Raw genomic sequence first — 20,056 nt, forward strand, 5'->3', positions numbered from 1 at the left:
AATGTCCTAATTCCACAAAATATCTGAGTGGCTATTTATCACCAAATACTGTGTAGAGTATCACCAACTGTTGTGTTTTATAAAACCCCTGTCCCAAAGCCACTCAAGTGCATGGAAAGAATTTCAGGTATTTCAAAGGACCTTAAAGGCCAAACTCCCCCCCCCCCGCCCCTTTTCAATGAAATCAGAACATTTTGTTGCATTTTGCAGTTGCACTTGGGAATGAACCAAAATAATTCTCACATTTTTAAAGTTTGTTTTGACTTTGGGAGTATATTGAGGTTTCATCCACGTTCAATATGAATTGTGTCGTTGTTTACTTAGATTTTAATTCAGATTCATTGTTGTATATCATTTTTATCCCTTCTGTTTGATTTCTTATAGCCCGTGTAGACACAAATGATTTTGTTTGATCAGTGAAGTTACATGTCATTATTTAATACCAACCCATTTCTCTCATACTAGCTGACTGGCTCCCTTCATTCATGTTCCTTCATTCTTATAATACAGACAGAAATATGTGGAACCAGTGAACAAAAAAATAATGAAAACATAAATTATGCTCAGGATTTGTGATGTGATTTTGACCAGTTGGTAATGTTGACCGCTGCAGGGGACTTTTGCGGCTACAGCCTCAGTGGAGCACAAGGCAGGAGGGTGAGAAAGAGGGGCACATCAGGCATTCCAAACTATTAATGGTCACCAGCCCCCCAAAATATTTTCCCTCTTAGAACATTCCATAAATATTATGTTCTTAAATCCCCTCCCCAGAAGTCTTGTGTACCTAAAGGCTACCACAGTGACTGTAAACATGCAGTCCTTGAAGGGAACAGTGAGAAGACAAGGAATTAGAAAGTCCTGCAGGTGGAAGAGTTGGCTGGAGGAAAAAGGGAGATTAATGAGGCCAAGGGAGGTTACTGGTGGGGGGTGGGGGATGGTTGTCTTTCACTGCATAGAACCTGACATCTCTGAACATCTCCTCAGGAATGTTTGGCTCCTCCAGAGGAGTATCTAGGGAAACTGTAGCCTGGGGCAAAATCTGAGTTTTCTGCCCCCCCCCTCCACAGTATGGGCAGCCCCCCCCCCACGATCAAACAACAAACTGGCCAATGCAGGAGAACGCAAGTGAAGCCCATCTCTTTTATACAGTATCAGCATGTCTCAGAAAGTTTCCCAGTGCCTAACAAATCTAAGCCCTTCCTCCTGGCATCACTTCCTCATCATACATTGAGACTCCTATCTATGCCTGTCCAGTGGATCTGTGCATGGAACTGATAGCAGTTCTGAGAATGCTATCTTTGAGATTCTGATCTTTAACTTTCTGCCTACTAATCTACCTTCTTCCTCCAGGGCCACACAACTACATTTCCCTGCAGTGGCCAGCATGACTGCTGACTCCTCGTTAGCGCTATTTATCAACCTGTATAGTCTGTCTCAGAAAAAGATGTTAGTAGATGTTGTATATTCCTCCACCATAGAACTCAATGTGTCGGAACTTCTTTGTTGTAGAATGCTCCATCTCGGTCCTAGTGCCTACCTAACCCTCCCCTCCCACATCATTCAATGAACTATAAATGCTCTTGTATCAAAGTACCATGTTCAATAATGCGCAAAATAATGGTTTTGACCAAGGAAGCATGTAAAAATGAATGATAATTCTCATATTCATTTGGGACTATAATTTAATGCAAAAGCATACAATTTTCTTGACCGCTGCACCTCAACTATCTGTACTAACATCTTTTTCTGAGACAGAGTATAGACAGCATGTAACGATCACAACCTTCACACCAGGCAGGCAAGTCACCATGTTTTCAGAATGCTTGTTTACAAACCACACTCTCTATATTCCCAGGGTTATCAAGGATGTATTTATATTGTTCTGTCTGGGTTGCCAGTACTTTATCACCTTATGCATCAGGATTAGACATAAAAATAACTGAGCTTTTAAGGGACATCTACCCATTTGGTGGCAGGGGAGGAAAGTGCCCTCAAGTCGCAGCTGGTATTCAGGGAAAGCGATGTTCTGAGGTGGTTTGCTGTTGCCTGCCTCAACTTAGCAACCTTAGATTTCCACCAACTGGCTTGGGCTAGCCTGAGCCATCTAGGGTCTGGGCCAACGAGATTTCCTACTGAGCATATGTGCTGAGGATTGCACAGCAAATGTGTGTGAGTCCTCCTTACTGCTATAAGGCTCACCCTTTTATTTTTTTCTGCCCTGCTCCCAATCAATATTATTTATTAAGCATCAAAAACAGACATCTTAATCACTATGCCCAGACACCATGTCCATGACAGTACTCTTGGAACGTGAAAACATTTTTTCCTAAATTGTGAATATTGGTATAAAAATATCCTCCGCTCACATTTTCATGGAGCTTTGTAACAACTTAAGACAAGGCTTGGTTCCTGCTTCTTCCTTGCTCATTGGGAGTATAGTCATGTCTCAGCCTGCCTTCCTTCTTGTTTCTTTCCTCAGGCATTAAGCCTCTACTCCCAACTCTTCCTTTCAGCTTCTCATCCACACCAATGCTGGGCCACCATGTCTCCCAGCCATTGCCACCACCACCTCCAGACTCAGCACAGCTCTTGGGTTGCTGTTCTAGGGCTGCTGAAGCTTCTTCCCACTCCAGCTGCTGGCAATTCATGCTAGGCCTGAGGCGCCTCTTAGACTCCACTGTTGGGCTCACTGACACCCACCCCCTCCACACTGCTGCCAATGACAATGCCTGTTGCAGGAAGAGCAATGTATATTGTTTGTTCATGAACAGACAATACTTTTGTTTGGGAGGATTTTAAACCCCCACAATGTATTTTTAACCTTTTGAGATTTTTCTGCAAACTTGGGGAGCCCCCCAAATTAAAAGAAGTATCTGTTTGGAGTAAGTGTACCCCATTTCTGGGAATATAGGCATCAGCAGATGCTTGGGAAATAGTGTATAGTTTTTATAAATTAATCACAGTCAGCTGTAAATATGAGCAAGTGATATGCTCCAAACTGAGATGCTATGCTACTGGTTTGCTTCCCTGGGCTAATTTATAGAACTATGTATGTATGCATGTATCAGTTTGTATCATACTTTCCTTAATCAGGTGTGCTTTAATTAAGGTTCTGAATGAGATGAAGACTTAATAGATAGGTCTTGAGAGTGGTTTTGTGTAAGTTTGGGTGGGTTTGGGGTTTTGTGTAAGTTTGGGTTAGATACCAGAATAGCAAAGGAGAAGGAGAAGAGTCATTTAAGGTTGCAAGGGTCCTTTGAATTGCTAGAAAAATGAAGACTACTCGGCAGACATATATTAGGGTATAAGAGTGGAGAAAAAAGTTAGCATGATTATGTCAGCCAGATCAAGATTCAACTTCAGACCTAGCTGAAGTAATGTGGAGTTAAGTAGGCATAAGAAGAATCAAAATAAGTAGGAAAAGAGGCAAAGGCAGGCAGAATTCATGACGAAACACTGAACCAAGCAAGAGAATAAAGGAATCCAGCCAATGATAAGGAAAGAGAGTTCCCAAATTAAGCTCTCCTAAGCAGAGTTGCACCCATTGACTTCAGGGCACAATCCTCCTTATGTCTAATATCAGCAAGATAGTATAGCACATGTTTTACAGCCTCACATTAAAATCAGAGGACAACAATGCCTGAAGTTTGGTTGGACTGTTAATACATCTGCTTTCTGGCCAGCCAATACCAGTTCAGCTGATTACAATATAGTGCTTACTGGTGGCGCTCCCATTGATTGCTTTAGGCAGCAATATCCTTGGTTTCAAAACTGATTGGCCTCAGCCTCCTTTATTAATTTGATTTAATGTTTTGATAGTGGGATGCAGATTTCAGATGGAAGTCCGAAAAAATTCATGTTTTTAAAGTCATATTCTAAATACTCGGACATGCAGCGAATTACAGCATATGAAAATGATTCATAATATACCAGCATGCACACTAATTGTGTGATATTAAAATGTGCCACTACTCTAAGAAACTGTGTTAGGAATACATATTAAAAATAAGGACACCAACCATTTTAAAATAAGCTAGTTCCCCACCTATTTATGTGCAGTCTGTGGTTATAAAGAGGCCTTCATGATGGAATAAAGATCCACAAATACCCCTGATGCAGTGGTGGGATTCTAAAACTGTAATAACCGGTTTGCAACCCCCCACTGGACGCCCCCCACCATGCCCCCTTGCCTTGGCTGGTGGAGGAGGGTGGCAACAGTCTTGAGCAGCCTGGTGGTCTTGGGCAGTCCTCCTCGGCCCGACTGTGCCAGGCTGATCCAGCTGAAGGGCTGGGCTAAGGAGACGTGGACGGGCAAACACTGTGCAGGCAGACCAGTCCAGGATCTGGCCTGCCAGCATGGTGGCCACCTTCCCAACCTTCCTTAAGGTCGCCTCCTGCTCTTCCCACAGCAGGAGGCAGCCTGAAGGAAGGCTGGGGGGATGGGGCTTGGGCGAGCACCATGCTGCGCCAGCAGGCCAGTCCAGGATCCAGCCTGCTGGCATGGCGCCCACCTCCCAGCCTTCCTTCAGGCCACCTCCTGCCAGTGGTAGGATTGCAACCAGTTCGCACAACTTGACAAAAAATTAGCTACAGGTTCTAGAGAAATTAGAGAGCTAAATGACCTTTGTGCGTCTCCCAACATACTCTTACAAAGAAGCCAGAAGAAACTGACTGAACTTGCTTCAAGCCCTGGCAGGCCCGAAGCTTTACGCTTCAAATCAGTAACCTAATGCTCTCCAAAGCTTTTACGGGTTCCTTTCAGATATTTCTTTGGCTCCCTCTCAGGGCAGTTCACTTTGAATCAAAGTAACTAGGGCAACAGGTACACTGATTCAAAGCATAATCTGCAAATGTATTTAAAAAATCCCCTTAAAATTCTCAGGGAAAAAAATCCCTCCTATACCACATTCAGCAAAAGATGGTTGTGTAATGATAGCAGACTCTCTTGATTCTGGCTGAAGATCAATACACATTCAAAACTATTAGCCCAGAACCTCAGCTGGAAAGTTTTGATTTCAAAGAATGTTCTCTTATTTTTATCACTGAAACATCTGCCCAGCTATTTAACAAGTAGTGGATATGCTGGTCTTGGCACAATATTATCTTTTTGTAATTGACTGAGTGGGCCATAGTGATTGGTTTCTACTCATTGTCTTTGTCTGATACAATGCAAAATGTAGGAAGGATTTTTATAACTACTGAAATGGTTGAGCAGCATAATTAGGCATACATTAGGCATTTGAACCAGTAACTATCTAACTGCATGGCATGAAAAATAATAAGAATTTCTAATGTTCAGCAAGAGGTTCCTTTTAATTTTTGTACACTATAAAATAATCCAATGTTTTCAACCTGCAACTGCCTAAGTGCTGATTCCATGTGTATGTTTTTCAATATATCATTTCAACATTTCACAAATGAGGGTGGTTTTAATTTAAAGGGTATTCAGTTCATCAGAGAAAAAGAATCTCCCTGGCTATTAAATCATTTTGGCTTTGACTGAAGTCAATAGGGGCCATGACCCATCATTTCCATGATGCTGAAGCCCCAAACTTCTCTCTCAGCCAAATAGTTAATTCGCCTTTTAAGACCTTGTCAGTGAAGCTGAAACTTTAAGAAAAAAATCTGAAATCAGTGCTATGTAGGAGGGGCAGGCAACCCTTTTGGCCCAACTTCCAAAGTTCCTGCAGTATCTGTTTGGGAAGATGTTGCTGTGTCAGCTAACAAAGGGGGATGAGGATGGAGTTTCTCCAAAAATCATGGTGGCAGAGGAAACCTCAGCAGGGCAGTCATTGTTATAGGAGCTTGCTGTGGTCCCTCAGACAGAAAACAAAATAAAAGCAGAGGGTGTCAGGGGTTGCCTACCCCCTTGATACAGTGCTGTTGGACATCTAACTGAAGGGGGGGAGGAAACCAGTGTAGCTGGGAAGAATATGGGAAATAAGGAAATGTGCCTATTATTTATTCCTATCCTGTGCATTTATACGCTACTTGCCTGTTTTGCACTAGTACCCAAGCTGGATCCAGAAAAGGGGAAATTAGCTTTACAAGGGCTCCAGAAAGGAATAATGTGAGATTGGTTATTTTGGGTTTTCCGGGCTGTGTGGCCGTGGTCTGGTAGATCTTGTTCCTGACATTTCGCCTGCATCTGTGGCTGGCATCTTCAGAGGTGTATCACAGAGAGAAATCTGTTACACACTGTGTCCAGTGAGAAGTGAATGATTAGTGGGGTATATATTGTCCATGTCTCAGGGTGGGGAACCAATCAGTAGGTGTTTAGGTGGAACTTGCTATGCAAAGGTGTGGTTGACTGCATTGTAATGCAGGTGGGGTTTTTCAGTCCAGGGAGTGATTCACATTTGTATTCCCTGCAGCAGCAACAGTCTTGGTGAATGCAAACCCTGTGTCTGGGTGGAGTCCATTGTCCATGAATCCAGCCTGCCCTTGGCCTTTGATTCTGGTGTTTTTAATTACTGGTAGCCAAGTTTTGTTAATTCTCAGAGTCTCTTCCTTCTTGTTGAAATTTTCTTGGTGTTTATGGATTTCAATGGCACATCTAATTGCATTTTATAAAGGGAATGTGTGCACCTATACCACAGCAGCAAGGCTGACTGAGTCCCCTTAAAGATATCCACCATTCCATTACTTATGTTGCACACACATTTTTTAACAGGTGAATCTTTCTTGGCATGGAATCTATTGCTGAAGCGAACATCACCTGTGCCTTGGCTTGCCTTTGCAATCATGTTATTTAATTAATCATGATGAGTTCATTATACAATAATAGGCTAAAACCGCATATGCAGTAAGGTAAATCAACCTTCCTAAATAGCCAGTCGATTCAGACACCAGAGACAAGTACATGTAAAGCTGTGACTGTTTTTCACACATGTGCACCAATACCAAGAGAGTGGCTGAGAAGCACTTTTAGTGGCACATGGGAAATCAGCCTAAGTTCTCCCTTTCACACATTACTTTTCATGTTTATATATTTTTCCCTTTCTCCCTTTGTATTAACATAGCTTTTGAAGAACTCCCCTGACTTTCAAAGAACAGTTCTCTATTTGTACCACAAGGTGGCCCTTTGTGCTCTCAGATACATTCTGAGGGGTTCCGCAGGTGAATGTTTCTTATTGGCTTAGTAGAGACATGATGCCACTGGGCAGCCCTTTTAAAGAGAAAAGCTAGAAACGGAGCATACAGCTTGGTACAGTAGCCCTGTTCAGAGGAAGTGGAAATCTGTGAACAGTCATTTCAAAACAAACATGAGTGAGGTGAGTGGACAAAATGCTTTTATCTGGTGAGAAGGTAGCAGGTAGCTGAAGAGAGAAAAGCAGAACAGAAGAGAAAATAAAAGAATTGCAGCTCTGTTTGAATCAGATAGGAGATAAAAGAGAAATTGATTGTGAAGTGAGTTAAGCCTCAGAAACAGGAACATCCTAGGACATTAGTGTTACTATAAAGATGAAACTTGAAAAAGGTTTTCTGTGAAGATATAATGCATCTTGTACAAATATTGAACTTAAAATTTACCAGGTTTTGAAATGAAGCAGGTAACATGTCACTGTGAGATTTTATTCAAATACATGTGAGACTGTTATAAATTCTTGGAAGAGTTTGTGGATCTTCAAAGTCTCTGCTCTGTAGGTACAAAAATCCCAAATAATCTAGCTTCTATCAACCATTAAGAAATATTAATCCTGATGATGACTCTATTGATGTGCATGTGATATTGAAGGTAAGAAGAAACCATCTCAGTATCTGTTCTGCATGCTTAAAAGCAACTGAGAGGTCAGTTGGACAAAAGTTAAACATCAGAAGTGTAAAAATATACTCTTTGTCCCTGTTATTTACTGAGTAGCCATTGTTGCTACATTTGTACACATAGAAAAAACTAAGATAGCATGAAGCACAAAAGGACCTTTGTGTATTTTTTCAAAATATGAAAATGAAGTCAGAACACATTCAAGGAAATGTTATTTTCCAGTAATATATTTCTTGGTTTAAAGCATGTTTATTCAAATGCCATGCCAGCTCCTCTATTAGAGCTATTTTTCCCCCAGTGTTTATTTTTGAAGGTTCTTTCCTTTGAAATGGAAAACTATTCCTGGCAAACAATTTCCAATTTCCCAACAAGCAGGGTAAAACTGTCACTTGCATAAAGTCTGATTCTCTCTATAGCTAGTGTGTGATGTTTGCTGCATTTCACCAATAGTACCTAAAATAAAAAGAAGTAGGATAAAACCAAAGGCTCAGAATCAATCCTTACAAATTAGTATGAATATCCTTCTCTGTGAATAATCTCCCATTCACTTGGACAGGTGTGTGTTTCAGAGATCTTTGAAAGGGACAGACTTCAGGCAATAGTGCTGCCTTCTAAGCAGGAAGATTACTCATCCTGTGATTTTACCTTACTTATTGAATATATAGTTAAGGTATTTGTTCTTCTGGATCTTATTCACTTTTCAACTTGATGCTCATAGCTGAAAGAACTGAAAAAGGTCAGCGTTTTAACATGCAAATTAGACTGTTCCCTGGTGCCTTAATTAAATAATATGGCTTGTCTGATATAGCTCCTATTCTTGTTATTTTGTACTGCAGAACTTTTCAGAGGTTTCCCAGTTATTAAAAGCAGTTGAAGTCTAATTGTCATTGTGCATCTTCCCTCTGCCAGATAAGTTTTGTATCCTATTCTCTTGTCAGTCGCTGTTCATGCAAACATCATTCACATTGCAGCAGCTTACATTTTGTGCCTCTCAGAGGAAATTTCTCTTTTCTTGGATTCAGTACGCTAAAATGTCTCATGTGCCAGAAATAGGAATAAGTCTGTACCAAAAATAAGAAAACTGCATCACTAATGCTATACTTGTTTCTGAGTATTCTTGAGTTTTGAGCAAGTTATCCTCACAGGCAAAGCCAAATCAGTAGTGCCTAATCTAAAGTGCATCCAATTTCATCAGATAGTATGAAGTTAAAATCATTAATATACAATTCTTAACAAGTAACAAATTTAAATTCTCTTATGGATGCCGTGAGAGACTTTCACCATGCTTTAGAAAATTACTGCAGTCAGTAAATATATTTTATAAATACCTTTACAGAAATAATAAAACCAAGTCTTAAGGTAACTGTTTTTTTACTTAAGAAGAGAATGCGGGAAAGGAGAATGGTAGAAAGAGTTTGGAGAAAGGCACATTTCGGCACCTGCAGTATTTGCTGATAATTCAGTGAACTTTCTTCTAATTTTTTTCCTTCTCTAGTTTCTTACTTAAACAAAATATGACATAGTGTAATGGAAAATAGAGGCTCACATATGGCTATGAAAACAGTATCCCAAAATAGACTTGGATATGCAATGAGGAAAGGATGACCCAGATGCTGATAGTTTTTATACTAAGAATGGTTAGCCTCACAACTGAGTTAAACATTTGGATTTGGAAAGCTTGATGCCATCAAACCTAATTTACTACCCCATATTTAATTATTTTCTCATTCCACGGCTTCATGGCAGATATAATATTTTTTATCCTTTTCAATCCAGTTTACGCATTAGTTAAATAGTGAGGCTTTTTTTTTAAAAAAAAGTTTATTTTGAAACTTCGGTATGTAAAAGCATCTTTGCCATTGAATTTGTCTTTTGAGGAAAAATATGCAGTTCACTGTGCCACTGTCTGACATAATTAAGTGTATATAGTCCCACTGATTCCAGTGGCCTTTATCCAAATTCTGTTTTGGATTATAACTAAAATGTTTAAAGAGTCTTATGGTATTTTTTCCTGATATGCTATTTGGCTAATTATATTGTAATAATCTGGGACTTGCAACCACTCCTGTACAAGAAATAGTACACACAAAAGTCTGATACAAACACAGTATGGGTGAGGTGCCAAATTTAAGATTCTTGCATGTGCAGAGTCGCAAGACAAAGGCACAGTAGCTGGGTCACAATACTAAACGGTTGTAACTGCTGAATCAACCAACATAGTTACAACTATTCAGGGTACAAAAACTATCCTTGGCTGCATAATTATTAAAATTTAATACAAATATAAACTTGTTTGATCTTTTACTACTGAGGCATCTTGCAAAATATAGTTTTCTAAGGAAAGATCTGGGTTCTCTCTCAGGGGAAGCTGCTATCTCTGTAATGGAGGCATGCTGTCTCCTTCACTTTCCCAACTATTCCCATCACCCCTTCTCTTGGATACTCCCACCTAAATCTCCATCCCTACTCCACTGATAGAAGTAATTCCAATCAGTCACAACAGCTAAATAAAATCTCCATGTTCAGAGTGGGGTTCTGAGGATGATACAAGGCCACATGCCATTCATAGACACTTCCAGAGGTGTCTCGCTGGCCACTGTTGGAAGTAGGATGCTGTGCTACATTTATATAATAAGTACAGGGCAGAACTGGGGCTGAGCTTTGAAACCTAACCACCACTTTAACCCCATTGGCTGCAATGCCACGGAATGCTATTCTGTGAATTCCTCCTGTTTTGTTTGACACCCCATCCCTACTTCCCATTTTGTGCAGATAAAAAAGGCTGCAAACAAATCCCACTACTTAATTTGTGAACTTTGGAACATTGCACTGTGGATGATTCTTTCTTTAGAGGTCTTTCAGTGTCAGCTGAAAACTTTTTCATTCTGGAAATCATTTTTACTTAACTGTTGTTCCTTACATAGGTATGTTTTAAATGGCTGCTATTATCTATATTACACAGGCCCCTTCTGCACATGCAAAACAATGTGTTTTCAAACCACTTTCACAACTGTTTGCAAGTGGATTTTGCTGTTCCGCACAGTTTTAAAGAGCACTGAAAGCAGTTTGAAAGTGCATTATTCTGCATGTGCGGAATGAGCCACAGATTGACAGGATTTTAATATTGTAAGTTACTCTGAATAGTTATTTTTCAATAGGCAAAGTAAATGTTCTAATAAATAAAATGTATAGAATTCTCAATTGGAAGGGATGATGATGATGATGGATGCAGGAACTAGGTCTTTAACAGCCTGATCTGGGAGTGGGGGGAGGGTGAATTGGTTGTGGAAGTGGTGGAGGGCTGCGCTGACATATTTGCCCCCTCTGCTGGCATAAGGGTTATCCGTGGCTGTGAAGAAAGTAAAGACTCTGGCATCTGGCTGCCCCCACTGGTCCATGTTGGGCAAACCTGGAAGTGGGTGCCACAGCAGAGTTATGCTGGCATCTGAGTAGGCATTGGTGCAAAGGGGGTAGGTTGGGACATGCCAGGGGGTGGAACCAATTTTAGTTGACTCCCACTGGCATTCCCTCCTGGGAACACTGCACTCTGAGCCTGCAGACCTACCTGGAAATACTGCCTTCCAAGCCCACAGACCTACCTGTAAACCTATTTCAGTTCTGGGGTGATTTGGGGAGCAGGAAGGTTTTTAAATTTTCCTTCTTTCCATGCCACCTGAAGCCCCTTTGTAGGTGGGCACTGTACCACCTTCCCCACACCGTTTCTGATTACCACAGTGCTCCTGCACATATGGATTGCACTTTAAGCAATACATTTCTTGGCAACTATTTGTGGTAATATCTAAATGAAACATCAGTGTTCAGAGATATTATACCTCTGATTATCAGACATTAGGGATTCCAGCTGGGGAAAGTCATAACTACAAGCAGATCTTGGAAATTTTCTCAGGGCATCTATCTAGTTCCTGTTAAGACTCCCACACCACTAATTTCCTTTTCGGATCCAGCCTCAGTGAACTGTCCTTCAGTTTAGTGTCGAAGGCTTTCATGGCTGGATTCAACTGTTTGTTGTGGGTTTTCCGGGCTGTGTGGCTGTGGTCTGGTAGATCTGGTTCCTAACATTTTGCGTGCATCCGTGGCTGGTATCTTCAGAGGTATATCACAGAGGGAAGTCTGCTACACACTGTGTCCAGTTTCTCCTTCAATTTATCCTCCCCAATTTCTGACCATCACCTTCCCTGCCTACATTTACTTTCTCATTTATTTTTAAAAATCAAAAGGGTATTGTATATTTGTAGAAAGCAACATAAAATGGAAAGAAGATTTATTGAAAAAAATTGTGGTAATTTGTTATATAAAGATTCAAACTTGTGGTGAAGTGCAGGTAACTGGGAATGTTTGAACTTATTCTCCTTCTTCATCTACATAGTTTAAAAGCAGAACATATTTTCATGTTTACCCAGGTCATTTTTTCTCCTGCTCTTCCTCCAAAGAGATAAGAGTAGCACACATGGTTCTTTGTTATCCGTTGTATCTTTGCAACAAACATGTGTGATAGATTCAGATGAGCAAATATGATTGGCTCAAGGTCACGCAGCACTCTTTACGGCCCTTTGGAAACACGATCTGAATTTCCCAGATCTCAATTTAACATGCTAATTACTCTACTATGAGGGAAAATTAGATTAATCTGCTGATCATTTGTTTGGTGTCCTCTCTTCTAATACTAGAATACAGAAAGAGTTGATTATTCAATTATTTTAACAGCTGATTCGAAAATACATATGCCACGGCTGAATATAAGTAATTACATGAGAAAGATTGTATTTTAGCCGTGTTGAAGCTTTTTACTGAGGTTGTAATCATGCTTCATTAAAATCAGTGGGAGTTTTGCTGTAGATGTCAGTAGGAACATGACTTCATCCCCTAGTCAATGAGGAACTCTTTGATCTGACATGCTGTCAGGGACTCTATCAGTCAATGCAATTGTTCCAAGTGATTTTGAGTGTTCTCTCTCTCGTTCTCTCTAATATCAAATAGTTAATAAGATTAAACAATGAATAACATGAGGCTGTGGGACCCAAGTAGATACTGTGTATGTGGAAATTGATGGAGCATTTGTTCCAATAGATAGTAAATGCTTGGAAATGTCATTTGACGTCTTTTCTCTTAATTTTCGATTTTACCATAATTACAGCTTTGTCCTCATTGGTTAGTGCATGTAGCATCCACTATTAGTAGTAACCCATTTGTATCAAAAGGGACTGTAGCTTTCTACATGTGTAAAAAGTGAATGTACGTACAATTAATTATCACTATACATAAATATTCTATGTTCACACATTCAGTGATTCTTAAACTACATTCAAACTACAACCTACATTCATTGCATATACAGCTAAACACATAATATAAAACTCACATTTGTACAGGTAATTGTTCCTTATTTTATTTTAAAGTGAACTCATTCTGGTTATTTCTTACAAATGTATCAGACAAAAACATGCAGGAAGTACGTGTGTGTTCATTCTGATGTGTATACTGGGGAAGGGGGACATTCCCTACTGTTGCCTGCTAGAGCCTTCTTTTTGATAACAAATATAACATTTTAATGCATAGTTTCAAGCAGCAATTAGCAGAAGAGCACTAACAAAATATAAAAACAAAGAGCATTCCAAAACAAACCTGTAGGATTGGGATGTATCACTCTCCCTAAAGTAACTGCTGGCAAAAAGTCCTTGCCAAGTAGGCAGAGACATTGAGAAGACAACTTGAAAAGACAACATGAAAAGGCAACAAATAGGACTCAGTAGGGTGACCATACCATGTAGTATTACTGCAATATCCCGAAACTATTTACACATAAGATGATAAATCTAACTGTGAGTTCATTCCATGGGGTTCCATTGACTGCAGCTTAAATATGTACATCGCTTCTAGCTGTAGTAACCTCTTTTGGATGCTGACACAATAATTAGTGTTTCCCTCCAATTTTATAAACTTTTAGAGTTTCAGGAGGATGCTGCTTTGTAATGAGGATTGTTTACCTGTTGAAGGCATAATGGATGCCCAGTGACAATTTGTGTGTGTGTGTGTGAACACAACTCACAAATAGGGTTGTGAGGGCAAGCCAGGCAACTAGCAGGAGGGTTGGGGCTAGGGAATCCACTGCAACAGAGCTGATGTGATCGGGTTTTTTCCCCTTTTCTTTCCCCCTATCACTGTTTGGGAAAACTAAGCTGCTAGCTAGAGACTTCCTGCCATAGTGGTTGGAATGGCAGTTTCTCCCCCCTCCCTGCAGAACTGCCATATATTAAATTGGACCATTGGTTCATCGAGATCTATATTGCCTATTTGGGCTAACAGCAGCTCTCCATGGTCTCAAGGAGAAGGTATTTCACCTCACCTGGGTCCTTTTAACTGATGATGCAAGGGATTAAACCAGGTATCTTTTGCATGCAAAGTAGAGGCCCTTCCATTGAACTACATCTCTTCCCCACAATACAAATGAGGGGACTCTGCTGGCTAAATGGATTTAAGCCTCAAGAGAAAGTAGCACATGCTTCCTGAAGTGGAAGTGTTTTAGTCATATGATAATTCAAATCTCAGGAGGGATTATAATTGATATGGCTGAAATACTTGCTCACAGAGATGATTCTCATTAACACATCAGCTGCCCAGTTCTATACAGCAAATGATCTACAGCTATAATGAGGAAGAATGAAATATTTGTACAACTAGATGAAGAAAGGATTTTCAGCTGCCACAAGGTGGGTGTGAAGGGAAAGGAAAGTGAAGAAAGGCCCCTTCCGCACATGCAGAATAATGCACTTTCAATCCACTTTCACAACTGTTTGAAAGTGGATTTTGCTATTCCGCACAGTAAAATCCAGCTTCAAAGAGCATTGAAAGTGGATTGAAAGTGCATTATTCTGCATGTGCGGAAGGGGCCAAAGATCACTGAATAATATGAACTGACTTCCCTTTATTAGATGGGTGGTGTCCCGTCACTTAACATAGGAGAGCAAAGCATGTCTCTGATGTCTTACCCTACCCATAGTCCTCTTTGGGAGGACAGAATAAAGGTGTGAGACTTATGGAATATGTTTCATAAGAAAGATTCTCATTAAAATAAAATAAAAACCTCTGGCCATTTATGCACTTGTGGTTGCACGCATGTTTTCCCACCAGCTGAACTCACTGCACCACAGATCAGATATGGCTTTTGAATCCTCTGAAATCACCACATTCCCTCTCCCTGTGCAGGGAAAGTGAAGGGAATTGGTGTATGTTTTGCTCTCTTTGGGTGTTATCACTCCTCCTTGCCTTTCCCCACTCACACAACAACAGTTTCTCCCTCCCATTTGGGATTGAAAAGGCTGCATTCTTCCCCTTCCCAAACACCACCCTCCTCAGGCTTCACACCCCCCCCCCCCCTTTCAGGTAATTCTCAACCCAGAGCTGGCAGCCCTAACTGGATTAAGTAATCAGCAATTTTCTGGGGTTGTTCTATTCCCCAGGTGCTTTTTTATTTACCAAAAAAAGAACTGCAAGAGGTAAGTGACTGAATTTTGGAGTCAGTTTTTACTGATGTGCAGATGACAGTGTCCTGAAATGACAAGTTGCAGACCCAAATGTAGAGTTGTAGAACAAAATAATAGATTCCGGTTTCAAACACATCACAATCTCCTTTAGAGCTTTCCTCCAACCATTTAAAAGTGATGCAGAGACTGAACTAACATTGGTGATTTCTGCACAGCAGAAATAGAATGTCCCACAGATGATATAAAAAGATCCATTTTGGCTTTTTGAGTTTGCACACAGCCCGCCAGAAACAGCCAGCCAAAATTGATATTTTTTTCCTGCCTGCTGCACAGAGCTCTTGTCATTTTCATAGTTACACCTGCCATTTTGTTTGCTGCTGCTGAGATTCTCCATGCTTCTGCCATTTGGTGAAGGTTCTCCATGGAGCTTTCCTCTCCTTGCAGCTCATTTATGCATGATTTCCATGTAAAAAGTAGATGAATAAAGTTTGTTTTGCCTAGCCATCCTGCGCACATGTCATTTCCCCTTTTTTGTTTTGAGGGGGATGTCTGCAAAGCCATGACAACACTAATATGCTCTAATCGTGTCTTCATAGCTTCGCACATATCCACCTCACAACAAAAAAGGGAAAACAACATATTCATGGGATTGTAAGGCAAAACAAACTTTATTCATCTACTTTTTACATAGTAATTGCACGTGGATGAGTTGCAAGCAGCGGAAACTTATGAGGGGAACCTTTGGGGAATCTCTGCTGCAGCATAAAAATGGCAGGCATGAGCAGCAAAAATTAAAATAAGAGGTTTAGGCAGGAGAAATAAAGTGTTTCCTGCTTGCTTTTGTTTGTTCAGCAGGCCAGAAATGTCTTCAGCCTGGATTGGGGGTGGGTGGGTGGGGGAGGGAGATTCCTAGTTAAGTGATTTTTGAAAAACCCAGGTTGAGAGAAATAAAACATTTTGAAGACATTTGGGGGGAGAAAGCTGTGTGAACTTCTCCAAAATACTTTTTAAAACATACCTAAGACATTTTATTTCTGCTGTGCAGAAATCATAATCAGACTTCAAATGAAGAAATGTTGTAAATATACTTATTCTCTTTCACTGCAATATTTCACTGCCCAGGGAGAGATATCATGTTTCCATATGCTTTGCAATCTCTCTTCGTCCCCTTCTGTGGGGTCAAAGTGACATTATTTGAATTCCATCCACAACATATACACCAACAGGTATGTCAATGTTTCAAAGCTGATAGTGCTTTACACGCTTGTTTTTTTCAATTCCTTCTGTTCTTGGAAAATGACTACAAGATTCAAGGTAGAATTTGAGGTTGAAATATAGAATTCTGCCCTATACATGTTTACCAAATTTCTCTAAGGTATGCTAATATTCAAGCACAAATTGTACAACTATTGCAAACAAACCTACAAACAAATTGCCAAAACAGCTACATTAAACTATTCATTCATTCTAAATCACTCACACCTCATTCAGCCATTTACTGAGTAAAATCACAGTAATATCCACCGCACAGCCAAGTGCTATTATGTTTTCCCCACTTTCCAGGAATTTTCCAGGAATTTCCCACATGTTATTTGTGCATCACCGAAACAACAATATTCAAATATTATACTATATTTGTGGTACATTATACATATAGATACATTCATTTGAATTGATTCATTTCTCTATTTTATGTGTTTTTTGTAACATATTTGTGTACAAGAAATAAATTGTAGATAACAGACAAAAAAAGAAGCAGGTCAAAAACTATTCATAATGACAATATCCAGAAATGAAAAAGGCTTATGCATACACCCTTACAGACTTAATTATGTGAATAGCCAACAGTGAATTCACATGATCAATAGAGTAGCCATTGAATTTTTTGTATGTGTTTGCTACTGTGCATAGATTACACTCCAGTGGATAGGAGAATATTTTTTTAATGATAGAAACAGTAGTGGTTTTGGTGGTTACTAAAGAAGAGTTTGGATTTATACCTTTCCTTCCTCTCCCCACAACAGACACCTTGTGAGTAGGTTAGGCTGAGAAAGTTCTGAGAGAACTGTGAATAGCCCAAGGTAACCCAGTAGGCTTCGGGGGGAGGAGTGGGGAAACAAATTCAGTTCACCAGATTAGAGTTCACTGGTCATGTGGAGGAGTGGGGAAATCAAACCTGGTTCTCCATATTAAGTCAATCACGCTTAACCACTGCACCACGCTGGAGAAAGAGTATGGCCTCCATGTGTTGTGAATAACATGTAATTATTTCGTAACAATACTTACATCTCTGGTAAGATTGCTTGTTCTACCCATAAGGCAGCTATAGCTATAAGCACTTAGACAGGCTTATTTTTAGGCTCGCATGCCCAAACCCAACTGCCTTTGCTTAAAAGAGGGATGTTACACTATTATATTATACTGGCACTACTATAATGTTGATGAGATACAAAAATAGTCATAACATTCTGAACCTGAAATGCTTTATTTTTTTAAACATGTAAATATCAAGGCATTTTGGATTTAAGTTCCCAACTGCAGTAAACACATCAGAACAAAATCTGCACTGCCAAAAGAAACTTGGGGGAATAGTTTGTTTTTTAAAATTCATCCTGATCAATGAATCAATAGGAACAGTTTACAAAAAAAGCTATGTTCCCCAGAGTTTGTGCCATCCAGCTCAGGACATGTCCCAAGCCATTCACTGCAGAGAGTGGAAATCAGTTTAGAAACTAGTCATAGTCCTATCATATGCCATTTTCTGTACCTCTACCTTGCAACAAAAGGGGGAAGAAAGGAAACGGGAAGATAATAGATATGACAAAAGGCCTTTATGAACTAGTACAAAATTTGAAGGAATGGTTTGGAGCAAGCTTAACCTGTAATGCTTCATAACGTTCAGGGATTCTGAAGAGAATTAATTTCTGAACACTTACCCTATATATGTTCTTGACCTGCATGGCCCAGGCTAACCAGATTTTGTCAGAACTCAAAAGCTAAGCAGGGCTGGCCCTGGTTAGTACTTGGGAGGACTACCAGAGTTGTTAGGCAGAGGAAGGCAATGGCAAACCACCTCCACTGGTCTCTTGCCTTGAAAACTCTACTGGGTTGGCAGAAGTCCACTGCAACTCAATGACACTTTACACAACCCTACAAATGACCTTCTCCATCACTATTTTTATGATCATGTGCAAATGACTTTATGCAAGAATTTATTGGCACAACTCTTATTACTGTGACATCTCATGGATAAGAAATAGTGAGCCAATACAAATTAATGTACAATATTGTCATATGTTTCTCCATTAATCAAAGGAGGACCAGGAAGTTACTGCCATTATTTGTGTAGATGATTAAAAGGTTGAAATGATACCTTGTACTGGACCAGCTTTTTGTGGCTGAAGAGGTATAATTTACTCAGAAAAGTTATCTAGAACCTCTTATTGAAGTGCCATCCTAATCAGATTTTATGCTCATCTAAGACCATTGACTTCAATGGATTTAAGATGATGTAACTGTGCTCAGAATACTGTTAGGCTTTTTCCCATCCAACCTTTGGAAAAAGTTCTCATTACACCAGAGTTCCACAGTTCCATAGAACATAATGAATATCCCCTATTTTAGGGCACCAGGGTTATGGAATATTTTTTATTTTCAACATTAATGCCTGGCAACCTTCGTGATAACAAAATGTTGCTTGTAAACTGTAAGCTAGGCAACACTGACCTGGATGTTTACATAAAATACAGCCCATTTTCTTTTTTATGTTCACTTATAGTCAGTGCCTCTAAACATAGTCAAGCCAGAAAAGGCAAAGAAGATTAATGTATCCAAACCTATTACTGAGGTGGATTGCTTTACAAGACATAATTAAATGCTATCTAAAATCCACTGTTGCTATCACAGAGCAACTTGTTTTGCACAATATAATGGGCCTCCACAGACTGAAGATGAACTTCTACTGTGTGACTGTATTTAAGGCATTCTGCATGTGAAATTTTATTTTCTCTGATGAGAGCTTGAAATGACCTATTTCAAAGCCAGGAATGGGGGCAAGAAGTATAAAAGGATTGTTTCTTATTGCTTACTTTTCTTCTGTTAGTTTGGTTTGCTTTTGTACACATAATTGCTTGATTTTAAAAAGGTTACAGGCAGGGTAAGAGGGGCAAGGCAGTTGGAGCTGAGCTCAAGATGCAAATGAACAAGAAGCAGCCAATCAGCGCTTGCGGTCCAAGATGTCTCTGTTTGCTTAATTTACATTTGGTGGTGACTGACAAAGGATAGTCCCAGTTAATAGAGTACCAGATTTGTATACAATGTTGCAGATGCATTAAAAAAAATAGCAAGTGGTTCTATGTGACTCTGAGGCTGATTACACACAAATCATAAGCTGCGTTATAGGGGCAAATGTGCGTCACTGCAAAATTTCTTGTATGGACATATTTACACAAGCCCCGCTTTCACTTTCTATTCTCCCCACAGCAAGCAAGACCACTTCTAGCACAAATTTAATTTGGCATTGTAGGCAGAGCAGGCAGATTTTCCACTGGGCACAGGTGTGTCCTGGATTTCTTCCCTTCACACACAGCCAGCACACCTAGTTCCCACCCCCCCACTGCTTTATATGCTTTCCTCTTGCCCGCCTTCCTGTTACTAACTCCTCCCTGCTCCACAAATGCTTGTATCAATACATCTATATCAGGCAGGGTCTCTTTCTGGCTGCACCCCACCTCCCCTGCTATGTAGGGGAAGGGAAGAAAATAGTGAGATTTGTGTCTTTAAGGCTGTT

At 40.0% G+C, this 20,056-nt stretch overlaps 1 protein-coding gene across 1 annotated transcript in view; it reads left to right on the top strand.

Moving 5' to 3' along the window:
- The first annotated feature begins 7,146 nt into the window (after positions 1-7,146).
- Positions 7,147-20,056, top strand: part of PCP4 (Purkinje cell protein 4) — an 82,482-nt gene continuing 69,572 nt past the window's right edge. Inside the window, exon 1 of the mRNA XM_048495224.1 lies at positions 7,147-7,274. Coding sequence (XP_048351181.1) covers positions 7,266-7,274 — 9 coding nt within the window. The 5' untranslated portion in view covers positions 7,147-7,265. The remainder of the gene's footprint in view (positions 7,275-20,056) is intronic.

Source organism: Sphaerodactylus townsendi, linkage group LG04 (genome assembly GCF_021028975.2).
Source record: "Sphaerodactylus townsendi isolate TG3544 linkage group LG04, MPM_Stown_v2.3, whole genome shotgun sequence".
NCBI classification, from domain to species: Eukaryota; Metazoa; Chordata; class Lepidosauria; order Squamata; family Sphaerodactylidae; genus Sphaerodactylus; species Sphaerodactylus townsendi.